We start from the raw sequence: 12,446 nt of genomic DNA on the forward strand, positions 1-12,446 counted from the left end.
AGCCATAGTACAGTTGTTAATACAGTGCAGGCGGTGTACACAGTATCTAATACAGTGTGTACAGTATCTACTACACTTCTGGTGGTATACACAGTATAAAATACAGTGTAGCCATAGTACAGTTGCTAATACAGTGCAGGCGGTGTACACAGTATCTAATACACTATGTACAGTGTCTACTACACTTCTGGTGGTGTACTCAGTATCTAATACAGTGTAGTGTGGTATTGCAATACAAAATATACATTTTGTATTGGGCAATTGACAACGTCATTTGTGACGAAACGCGTCTGGAAAGGCACGCAGTAACGCCACCACGCTATACGAGGGGAGGACGGGCTTCTGAATGCCGGCCGGCTTTTTGAAAACAATTTATTGTGCTGTTTTTAATGGATGTTCTAAGTAAGTGCAATTGTCTATAGCATAATAAATTCCCTGAGCGGTTTTACACTATGGGGGCATCCTCTTCTTTTTTGAGCCATTGTTAGTGTTATTTCCGATTGCTGACCGTGGAAGTTATTTGTGCGGTGTCGCCACACACTGGGGATAGCTGATCTGTTAGCGTCTGATGTATGGAGAAAGACACAGATGATTTATTATTAAGGCTGCAATTTGATCTCTATCTAGTAAGCGCATCCACTTCTCGGTGACGGGCACTGGTTTGCAGTTTCGTGTGGATTCACCGTGGTGTCCTTATGAGAACATATATAGTGGACTCTATTTCTCAGCTTTGGCTTTTTCAAGCTGTTTTCTTATTATTCATGCTGTTTTTTTTTTGCTAAATTAATTTGTGTGAGACCAATGTTATTTATTTATTTATGTATCATACACTTATTCATTTATCTGTGTGCATATTAAGTATTCATTTATTTCACATCGATTTGGTTAGTCAAATAGGGGTTGTGGCGCAGCTTTCAAAATCTTTCTATAATTTACTCTAGTGTGTGTATCCCACTTAGAGCTGCGGCCTTTATTTTAGTATTCTTATTTTTATTTTTATTTTTTATTTTTATTTTTGTTTTTACCTGAGCGCAGTTTATTTTCTATTTTCCTAAATTATAGCAGAACCTAACTCCACAAATAAAGTGCTTTATGCCTATATTCCCTTACATGTGAAATGTGTAGTGTGTTTTCACAAATGTATCCAAAAACGTTAAATGGGTTAATAAATCAAGGTTGTAAAGTTTTCCATGTACTTTACTTTCTTGTCTATAGACCTCTGGTGCAACTGTTGGTACACATTCGAGACTCTAGGTATAAAAATGATAGCCTTTATTTAATATACTGTATCTTTTCTTATTTCAGCCTATCCTATTTTGGGGGCGAACTCGCGAAAATCTAAATGAAATGATTTTGATAGAGCCAATCCTAGGCTGGGAAGGACGAGAAATTAAGTCTTATGGAAATGTGGCTATGTCTTCTTTAGCAGTTATGCAAATTAGCCATACAAAGGTAATAATAATCTGTGTTGCACATTATCTGTTAAAATAGGACATTACAAGACTGGAGCACAACTGTCAACAGCTAGCCAAGAATCTACTCAAATACAGTGACACTATATGGGAATTTTTTTCTATTGGTTGAATTTTCTTAACTTAACTTTTCCTAACCTTCCTTAAAGTGGTTGTAAACCCATATAAGAAAAGAAAAACTGCAAGACAGAGGCATGATGAGCTAGTTTGCATTGCATACTAGCTTATTATGAAACACTTACCTTAGATCGAAGCTGTTGCAGGGGCCCCCGTACACCGCTGTGGCCAGCGACATGTCTCCCGGAGTCATTTTCGGGTTCGCAGGCTCCGGCGCTATGATTGGCCGGAGCCGTGAAGATGTCGCATGCATGTGGGCGGTAGCCTCCGGTCACGACAGCCTCCGGTCACAGCACAGGCCCTTTAGAAATGGCATAATCGAGCCATTTCTTCAGTACGCATGCACCGGTGACGTCAACGCAAACGCATATGGTAATTTTTTTGGGGGAAAAAAGAGAGTAACTGCGCTGATCCAAACATTTACTGGTGTAATTTTACCACTAATACGGTTTGTAAATCCTATACTACCTCACAGTGTATTTACCCTGTAAACCAACCTTACTGTAAAGTGCAACGTGACAATAAAGTGCCAAATATTGAAAAATTGTGCAAACTATTATATATTCTGAATGAATTGGTGAAAACATCCAGTATAAAGCACGCATGAAAATTTGGGAATATAAAGACAAATGGAAATGGACTCTGGAAATATTATACACTCATGCATTTTTTGATATTTGCCACTTTGTTGTCAAGTTGCACTTTACAGTGTTCTTTGGGAATATTATTGATGTTCTAAGGAGTGATCGTTTGCACAATTTTTCAATATTTGGCACTTTATTGTCACGTTGCACTTTACAGTAAGGTTGGTTTACATAGTATATACACAGTGAGGTTGTTGTATAGGGTTTACACATCGTATTAGTGGTAACATTACACCAGTAAATGTTTGGATCTGCACAGTTACTTTCTTTTTTCAAATACAACTTTTCCTAAGCCTATGGTATATGATATTTTAACTGCAGCAGATCAAATTATAATGTATTAATATATATTATTTACTTTATATATTTTTTTGCGCCGGTGACACAAAAACTTTCACATATACATTTTTATTTACCTACAGGTAAGCCTTACTATAGGCTTACTTGTAGGTATAAGTGGTGTAATGGGGTTTATAACCACTTTAACATTCTATTTTCTTAAGAATAAACATTAGAAAATGTTACATTTGCCTTGTGAAAGGCAACTAGAAATTTTATTTAAAACATTATTGTGGATTCTTTGCATGAATGCTAAAAATTTCAAACCGCCAGTTTTTTTTCTAAATGTGTGATGCTTCTTTTTGGAAGCTCTCATTTTGTGTTGTGCAATGCAGACAGATGCGGTGTACATTAAACACCTACTCAGTGCAAATTGTATCTGTTGCTTTTTATTAATGGACATGTTGGACAGTCATTTATTTGAATTTTAACCTCTATATTGTTTTTTAAGATCCAGTACTTGACCTTGTGACAGAGACAAGAGAGAAATATATCACAGACATGGTGCACATCATAAAATATGTTTAAGTAGTCTGAATATCAAGAAGAAGAGATGAGACAGGTTTTATTAAAAAACAAAAATTACAAAGCAGTGTGTCATAAACGATAGCAAGAAAAATAGCAGAGAAACACTGCACATCATGTAAGCTTTTTTACTAGGCCACATTTTAAGATAGAGAGAGAGAAAAAACAAGACAGAAACTAGGCAGGTTTAATGTGAAATAAAAATTACAATGTTTTGTGTCATAGATGAGCCAAAATTATAGCACAGATGCACTGCACATTATTTAAGCCTTTTCAGCAGGCTGCATGTGGGCGAGACAGGGCAGGTTATAATACAAAATAAAAAATGAGTAGTGTAGCTTATCATAGAAAATAAGCCACAATTATAGCACAAACCTACTATTCATCCTGGGTGCCTTTTTTTGTTTGACAACATTTAAAGAGAGGCAAATAACTTTTTATCAGGAAATTTAAAAAATGGATTATATCAGAGACAAGAGACAGAAATATATCAAAGACATACTTCACATCATATAAGCCTTTTATGAGGCCACATTTAAAAAGAGAATTGCAAGGTACTTTTTTTAATCAAGAGATAAAAAAGAAGGTGGATTATGTCAGAGACAAGAGCCATAAATATAACATAGCCGTGCTGCTCATTGTGGAAGACTTTTTACTAGGCTGCAATTAAAGAAGGAGAGACGAGACAGATTTTGATGAAATATAATTTACAGTGTATTATGCCACAGACAATAGACAGAAATATAGCACAGATGCACTGCACATCATGAAATCCTTTTTACTAGGCTACATTTAAAAAGAGAAAGGCAAGGTAATTTCTATCAAGAAAAAAAATAGAAAGTGAATTATGTCAGACGCAAGAGCTAAAATTAAAACATAGCTACGCTGCTCATTCTGGAAGACATTTACTAGGATGCATTTCAAGAGGGAAAAGTATGACAGGTTTTGAAGTGAAATAAAATTGACAGTACATTATGTTATAGACAATAGAAGTCTTTATATTATCACAGAAGAAATATATCACAGACATTCTGCACCTCATGAAGCCTTTTTATTAGGTAGCATATGAAGAGAGATGTGGCATGTTTTACAGTGACATAAACATTACAGTGTAGTATGTCAGAGACAAGAGTCAGAAAATAGAAAATAGCACAGACACACTGCACACCATGAAAGCTTTTTAGTATGTCATATGAAAAGAGAGAAGATACACTTTTTATTAAGAAATGTCAGAAAAGAAAGAAAGAAAGAAAGAAAGAAAGAAAGAAAGAAAGAAAGAAAGAAAGAAAGAAAGAAAGAAAAATGACAGTGTATTATGTCAGAGACAAGAGCCAGAAATATATTTACATATATGTTGCACGTCATGTAATGCTTTTTTTACTAGGTAACATATAAAGAGAGAGACAAGGCACTTTTCATAAAGCAATAAAAAAATTGTGGACTTTGTCAAAGACAAGAGCAAGAAATATACTACAGACATGCTGCAAATCATGAAAGCTTTTTTACTAGTTGGCATTTTAGAAGTGAGAGATTTTTAGAAGACAGAGACAGCAAGCTGCACATCATTTAAGACTTTTTTTTATAGATTACATTTAAAGAGAGAGAAAGTGAGAAGGTGTGTTTTATTAAAGTGGCTCTAAAGCCAAAAGATTTTTTTACTTCAATGCATTACTTGAATTAAGGTACACAAACTTCCACTAGTTGTTCCTCTATCGATCCAGCACTGTGCCCATGTGCTACTGCGTTGGTTCTCTCTCTTTACCTTCTCACAAGCTCAGAGACAGAAGCTAGAGCCATTGGCCTGATCGTTGTTTACATCTTTAATGCCAGCTTGGTTCTATATGTAAGTGCAAATACAACATTTTTTAAAGCCTCCTGAGGATTTTACACTATTTGGGGGTTTTCTATTTTTTATATGCCATACACCACCATTTCTATTTGCAAAAAAAACTTTGAGGCAATCCAGAGTTGTGTTATACAGAGTCTGGGGGACAACTACATAGCAGAGTTCTAGGATTTTTACACACGCCTATCATGACCATTCCTATTTAGAGGGTCATGGTTTTCTGGTAAGCTGCTCCGGATCTCTTTTATTCAGGTAGTGGACTTGTGCAGTGGTTTTCCTCTATGTGAAATATGTTTACAACATTATTGGTGGACACACTCTGCACTAAGTGTTGAAGCACTACATCTTTCTTGGGGAACTTTCTCATTAATATAATTGGATGCACTATATTTGTGAATGATTTATTCTCCAAGCACTTTTGTGACATTGCATATTTATTTTCATCTCCATATATATTTGGTGATAGTGGTTGCATTTAGTCAATGTGATTTATATTGAGATGTAGTGTTGCCTTTTACTTTACATTATTGAGATGTTTTATATACCCGCACATTAGACTAGCTGCTATTTAACCCATCATTTTTTTTTTGTTCTTGTGGTGAGCATGTTTTTTTTTCCTTTTTGTTATATGGATGTACACAGCCCAGCTCAGGAGTGAGCCCACAAATGTGCCACCATCCTGTGAGGAGGGAGCAGAGGTGGGGTCGAGCCATGCTCTGTGTGTCTATAGACACATACAGCCTGGCTTGGAAAAAAATCCTGCACAAGGGTTACCATAGCAAGCGGCTTGCTATGGGGGCACCTGGAGAAGAGGAGGAGCCAAGATCACCGGCGGGGGACCCCAGAAAAGGAGGTACCAAAACCATGGCACAGATCAGTTAAGTATAACGTTATTTTGAGAGGAAAATAAAGCATTACAAGAGCTTTAATTGCTTTTAATATTAATTTACCCCCATTTAATACCTTTATTGTGAAAATATTTGCATGACAGTTCTCACTATTCTACTCTATTCTATTCCATTCTCACAGGAAATGACTGAGGTTTTCATGGTTCTCTTCCCTCTCCACTTACTCATTTTGTCCATGGATCACCAAGAAAGGCGATTTATGTATCAGGTAAAACATAATTTATATATAGATAAATACTGAGAGGTAACTGCAAGGGGTGTGGAGTGTAAAACTGCCTATGAGGTCATGAACCCTAAACATAAAAGAATAAAGCAGAAACGATGTTCTCTTCCCATGTTTTCGTCAATCTGAATCCTTATTTAAGATATTAAACTTTAAATATAATAATAATTAGATTGCAAGGTTTCAGGGGCCCAAATCTTGGTGTATGTGTCCTTATAGCACTGCATTGTTTAATAAGGCAGTTGAATATATGGCTACAGAGAAGGAATGTCACAGCTTCTAGATAAATATTTGAGGAAAGTATCAATCTTGAATTACAATTTGTAATCCAAAGAAATACTACTGTACTACTACAAAATAGTGTATATGTATTGTAGACCAGGCTTTTTCAACCTTTTTACCCCGGGGGATAATAAATCATTTTCAAGTCTCTGGGAACCCAAGCTAAAAAAATAATTGGGTATCAGTGGGAACAATTGAAGATGGAAGGTACAGTAATTCAGTCACAACTCCAGCCCCTAATAACCTCAGGAGGAACCCTATGTTTCCATAGAACCATGGTTGAGAATGGCTGTTGTAGAGTAATAATAGATGTACCATAGACAACATTTATTTAGAAAAAAACCTTAAAGCTGATCTTCACTCACTATTTTCCCATAGCATGCTTGCTCTGTCTTCAACCCCCACCCCCAGCTCCTGCAGCCTCCTGAGATAATGTAGCACATCCCAGGAAGCTACAGGACCAGTCAACCTCAACTGACAGATCTCACTCTGCACATGGGTGAGCAGGCTGTGACTCATCAGGAAGTGTTATCAGGCTCCCAAATCCAAGATTGTGATGTAGAAACCTATTAAGTGTTGAAGACTTTGTGTGTTAGTAAGAGGACACTGGTCCTAATAGATTGGTAAGAATATTGCTTTTAAAAGTACTAGTAGCTGCTGACTTCCATTTTTGTAAATGAATAAAAAAACAATTAATAAAAGAATATAACTGACAGCTGTGGGTTACTGCAGTTTGGACCTGGTGGTATATCATTCCTGGAAAGTAAAGGCTTATGTCTTTTTTATAGGGACTTTTACCTCTTTCTGGAATGAAAGTAGTTTGTGACCAAAGAAATAATGGCTATACTTTTGAAATCAGTGGTGAGTATATAAACTCATAATACCTATTGTCATGAATCTGCAGTAATACTTTCATGCCCTGTCTGTCTGCTTACCTCTGGTCTGTGTATCAGTCTTAGGGCCTGCACTCTCAAACCTGCATGGTTATGGTATGTTCTTTGGCTATACTTGTCTGCTAGTTGCCCCGACCTTTGGCTTATCTCCTGACTATCCCTTGTTGTCCTGGACTGTTGCTTCCTCTCTATCCTCCAATAGCCGACCAGAGACCCTGGAGGCCACAACCTGGAGCCCGTTGCAGCGCAGTCCAACCTCAACACTAGAGGCTCTGGTGAACACCTGCTGGCTCTTATACTCTGTGCCCCAGGGAATCTTATGCTCTAGCTCCCAGTGGGATCCGTATTGGTGCTAGAGTGGACCTGCTTTCCTGAACCACCAGAGTTCCATCTGCAGCAGTCAGCCATAGGGTCCACTACCTTAGTGATGCACTCCTGACTCCAATGGTGGTCATCTGTCACCTGGCCTAAGGTGACCTGACACCTATAATTACATCAAGAATCATTAAACAAAATGGTCTGTACCTTCCCTCAAAAGGAGTCATGTTGATTATATTTAGACTAAACTTCTTTGGCCAGATGGGGTGAACAGCATTATGTAAAATGTTATGCAGAAAGAACTGGGTCAGGGGTGTCCTCCTGCCCAGCTAGGTTCTGTTCACTACAGGCATTGCCATGTGTCTGATGTTAGAGCATAGGCGTGCACACAGGGTGTGGCAGGTGTGCCAGGGCACACCCTATTCACCTTGTGCGGCACATATTTCCCCTGTTTAGAACCCTGATATTTCACAAAAAAAAACATTTCTGCTTTTTTTTTCTGCTAAACATAGTTGTAAAAAAAATTGTAAAAATAAAATTGCGGGGGCGTGGCCTGGACGGCGATGGAGTAGGTCGCAAGTGAGTTGCGCTCCGCTCCCGGTATATCCTGTACGCTTATCCTGCCCTCAGCGACTGCCTTTTTAGCACGGAGAATCGGCGGATAGGGGTCCGGTCATCCTTCCAGACATGTCTCCGTCAAAGAAGCACAGCTCGGCGGCGGCTTCCTTGGAGAAATTCCGTAGGCAGGATAGAGAGCCGGCCCAAGATGGCGCTTCCTCGCCTTCCGCAACCCCTCCGGCGGCAAACGACACGGACAAGGTGCTTGAAGCTATATCTGCCTGCCAATCTTCCCTTACAACCAAGATTGAGGAGATCAAAGTCGACATCTCTCTCATGCGGCAGGACATGTCCAAGATCAGGGATCGTGTAAAGGAGGCCGAGGACAGGCTTGGTCGGGTGGAAGACGAGCTACATCCGCTCCAGCAATCCCACGAGGAGGTGAGGCGCCAACTCCATCTTCTAGCTCAAAAGCAAGATGATCTAGAAAACAGGGCGCGCAGGTCGAACGTTCGGTTTATCGGCCTGCCGGAGGGAGCAGAGGGCCACGATCCGTCTACTTTTCTAGAGACTCTTTTGACCAACACCTACGGTCGGGAAGCATTTTCTAATACCTTTGTTGTGGAACGAGCGCATCGCATGCCAGCGAGGCGCCCGCCGGAAGGCGCACCACCACGTACGTTTATCGCCAAACTGCTCAACTTTCGGGACAGAGATGCAATTCTGCGCCTTAGCAGGGAGAAGGGCAACATTCCGTTTCAAGCAGGCCATGTTATGGCGTTTCCAGACTTCTCTGCAGAAGTGCAAAAACAGCGCGCCCGCTTCATGGAAGTTAAGAAGAGGCTGAGAATCCAACATTTGAAATATGCTATGATGTACCCAGCGCGGCTGCGAGTTCTGGGCGAAGACCGAGCTCATTTCTTTGATGACCCGGCGCAGGCGATGGACTGGTTGGAAAGGAGGGAGGCTGATAGGAACCGCCGGGTGCAGTGACTGGCCCGGTCCCCCTAATTTGGGATGTTGTCCTAGAGTTTCACCTCCCCGATATACTTACCTATCACCGGTGAAGAGGTACTTATCTTGGAATGGCCTACCTATTACCGAACATCATACTGATGATGACTGCTACCACTGTGGGCCTTCCCCAAGGCGGCCCGTGCCTGTTTTGTTCCCATTAGACTGTTGCGAGGGCAGTAGATGACCTGCACCTATTCTGGAGTGCCCTGCCGGACTGCTTACGGCTTTTGCTTCTCCTCATTCTACCTGAAATGGACTTGAAACTTTTTACAGCGTGGCCCCGAGTTTTCCTCGGGCTGCCCTTTACCGTGGGTATTCCGTGCTGGGACGTGTGCCCCCCTCTTTCTTCCCTTCTTTTTCCTCTCCTCTTCTCTTTTCCTCCTCTTCTTTTGCTCTGTTTCTGATCGCCTTACCTCAGTTCTTCTGTCTTCTCTGTTATTGACCCCAATATTGATTTGCCTATTCCACATGTGTCGCTGATGGGATCACCCCTTTGTTTTTGTTGGCACCGGGGGCGGAGGCTGTGACCCTTGTTTTACGGCTTAGCACGATGGGCTACTCTATGCGCCTTATGCAGCGAGTAGTCGCCCCCTGTGTAGTTAAACGCCCGACCTATCCCCGTGTGGCTGTGTGCAGTCCGAGCAGTGGAGGGAGGTTCTGCTGGCTGCATTCGCTACGGGGGATGAGGGCGAAGGTTTGGATGTTTGGGGACGTGTGCTCCAGTTCAGTTGGAAGGACTGAGAGCTGGGTGGGGGGTGGGGGGGTGGTTTGGGGGTTTGGGTTCATGTTATTTTCTTGGTTGTTGTTTTTTGGGGTTATGGTACAAAGGGAAATACTTCAATGTCTGATGATGAGATGGTGGGTGGGAAAATCGAGAGTTATGCTGGGCTCTGCACTGGGGGTCAGTCCGCCTAGCGAGTTGTATCATTTAAACGCCACTAGTAAATGGCCCCAGTTAAATTTTTGACGTGGAATGTCCGTGGGATTAGAGATAAGCTAAAGCGTACGGCTGTCTTTGCATGCCTCAAATCCTACAGAGCAGACATTATAGTGCTGGTGGAAACGCATGTAACGGGCCAGCTACAGCTGGCGCTTCGGAGGCCGTGGGTTGGCTGGACTTACCACGCTACCCACACTCCATATTCCAGAGGAGTTTCCTTATTAATAGCCAAGACAGTGCCCTTTCACCTCCTTGATTTGCGGACTGATCCCCAGGGCAGGTTTATATTTCTTAATTGCACTATTCAGGGCAGGAGGTTTCTGATTCTGGCAGTATACATACCGCCCCCATACTCGGCTGCTGTCGTGTCTGAGGGCATGTCATATATGGCCCGATACCCTGATACCCCGGCCATCTGGCTAGGGGACTTCAACCTTGCCCTTGACCCAAGCATGGATAGACTTCGGGGTGGCTCTGCCCCTGCGATCCATATGGGGTCTAGGCTGAGTCGCACCCTTCGGGAATTTGCATTGACAGATGTGTGGCGCTATAGAAACCCCACATCCCGGGTATACTCCTGTTTTTCGGCTACGCACTCTACTATGTCCCGCATAGACTATATTTTGACGTCAAATGTCCTACTCCCTCAGCTGGAGGATGCAGGGTTTCATGCGCGGTCCCTCTCAGATCACGCCCCCTGTTGGGCTACCCTGTCTCTGATGCAACAACTGGGGCCTAGGGGCTGGCGCCTGAATCCCTTCTGGCTGAAAGCGCTGGAGGAGAGAGACGACCTGTCTGGGGAATGGAGTAATTTTTTTGCAGCTAATAGGGGGACGGCTACGGGTGGACATGTTTGGGAGGCTTTTAAACTGCATGCACGGTCCTTGTTGATCAGGCGGATAAATAGATTAAAATGTTCCTCTAAACTGATCCTCCGTCAGGCGGAGGAGCAGTTGGAGGTTATCACCCGGGAGTTTACGTCACATCCCACTGAGGCGAATGCCTCGGCCCTCAGGCTTCAGACCCGTGTTCTTGACCAACTACACTTTGAGCAGGCTAAACGCAAGCATTTTTTTACACGGCAGCGGATTTTTGAACAAGGCGAGAGAGCGGGTAGGCTTTTGGCTTACCTCGCCCATCAGGATGCGAGGCCACCTGTAGTGGTGTCGCTGATGGATGGGAGCGGCGCTCTTGTGTCTGAACCGGGAGCGGTGACCGAGATGTTCCGGTCTTACTTTGCTGACCTCTACGCCTCTCGTGTGGGGGTCACGGCTCAGGAGACCCAAACTTTTCTACGAGATGTTCCTTTCCCTCAATTATCGGTAGCTCAGATAGCTGATCTGGAGGCTCCGATCTCACTAGACGAGGTAGTGGTGGCGTTATCTTCCCTGGCAGCGGCCAAGGCTCCGGGACACGACGGTCTACCGCTGGATTTTTACGCGACATACTCCGACGTTCTGGCCCCTGAGCTGCTGAATTTATATAATTACTTATTTGAGTCCGCTTCCCTTCCGGAAACGCTGCGCCAAGCGACGATTATAGTCATTCCAAAACCGGGCAAAGACCCACATTGCCTAGATTCATTTCGTCCGATTTCCCTGTTACAGGTGGACATAAAGATCTTAGCCAAGATCCTGGCATCCCGATTGTGCTCCCACGTTTTGTCCCTTATCCACCCGGATCAAACCGGTTTCATGCCTGGCAAAAATACGGCCATGAATATTCGTAGACTCCACATGAATTTACAAGCCACGCACGACAATGGTGGTACCAGGGCCGTGGTGGCGTTGGACGCGGCCAAGGCGTTTGATTCGGTGGAGTGGGGATATCTGTGGGAGTGCCTTCGGCGCTTTGGATTTGGGCCTAAGTTTCTGCAATGGGTCCAGATATTATATTTTTCCCCGGAGGCGCGCGTGGCGGTGAATGGTTGCCTGTCCGAGCCCTTTCCTCTGGGGCGCGGGACCAGACAGGGGTGTCCCTTGTCGCCGCTCCTGTACGCCCTAGCAGTAGAACCACTGGCTATTTCCCTTAGGTCCAGCGTCCAAGTTGGGGGTCTTAGAGCAGGGCCCCTAACGGAAACGGTAAGCATGTACGCGGACGACATGCTTCTGTACCTTGCGGATGAGGGACCCTCCCTGAGAGCGGCCCTGGGTATTATTGAAGAGTTCGGTAGGCACTCGGGCCTCACTATAAATTGGGCAAAATCATTGATTCTTCCCATTGACCTCTCTCCGCCGGAGAGGGACACTTCGTCCCTTCCGCTGCGTAGAGTGGCCACTATTCAGTATCTGGGGGTTCAGATCACCAGGGATCCCTCCGATTATATAACCCTTAATATAGAACCACTGATCTTATATTTAAAAT

At 42.9% G+C, this 12,446-nt stretch overlaps 1 protein-coding gene across 2 annotated transcripts in view; it reads left to right on the forward strand.

The window, feature by feature from the left end:
* Positions 1 to 12,446, forward strand: part of LOC143934462 (putative pleckstrin homology domain-containing family N member 1) — a 115,955-nt gene that overhangs the window by 75,154 nt on the left and 28,355 nt on the right. For both annotated transcript variants that reach the window (XM_077458112.1, XM_077458113.1), the window contains 3 exons: positions 1,306 to 1,452; positions 5,973 to 6,059; positions 7,145 to 7,217. In XM_077458112.1, coding sequence (XP_077314238.1) covers positions 1,306 to 1,452; positions 5,973 to 6,059; positions 7,145 to 7,217 — 307 coding nt within the window. The remainder of the gene's footprint in view (positions 1 to 1,305; positions 1,453 to 5,972; positions 6,060 to 7,144; positions 7,218 to 12,446) is intronic.

This window comes from Lithobates pipiens, unplaced genomic scaffold (assembly GCF_037356315.1).
Source record: "Lithobates pipiens isolate NorthernLeopardFrog02 unplaced genomic scaffold, aLitPip1_a1.2 Scaffold_27, whole genome shotgun sequence".
Taxonomy (NCBI): domain Eukaryota; kingdom Metazoa; phylum Chordata; class Amphibia; order Anura; family Ranidae; genus Lithobates; species Lithobates pipiens.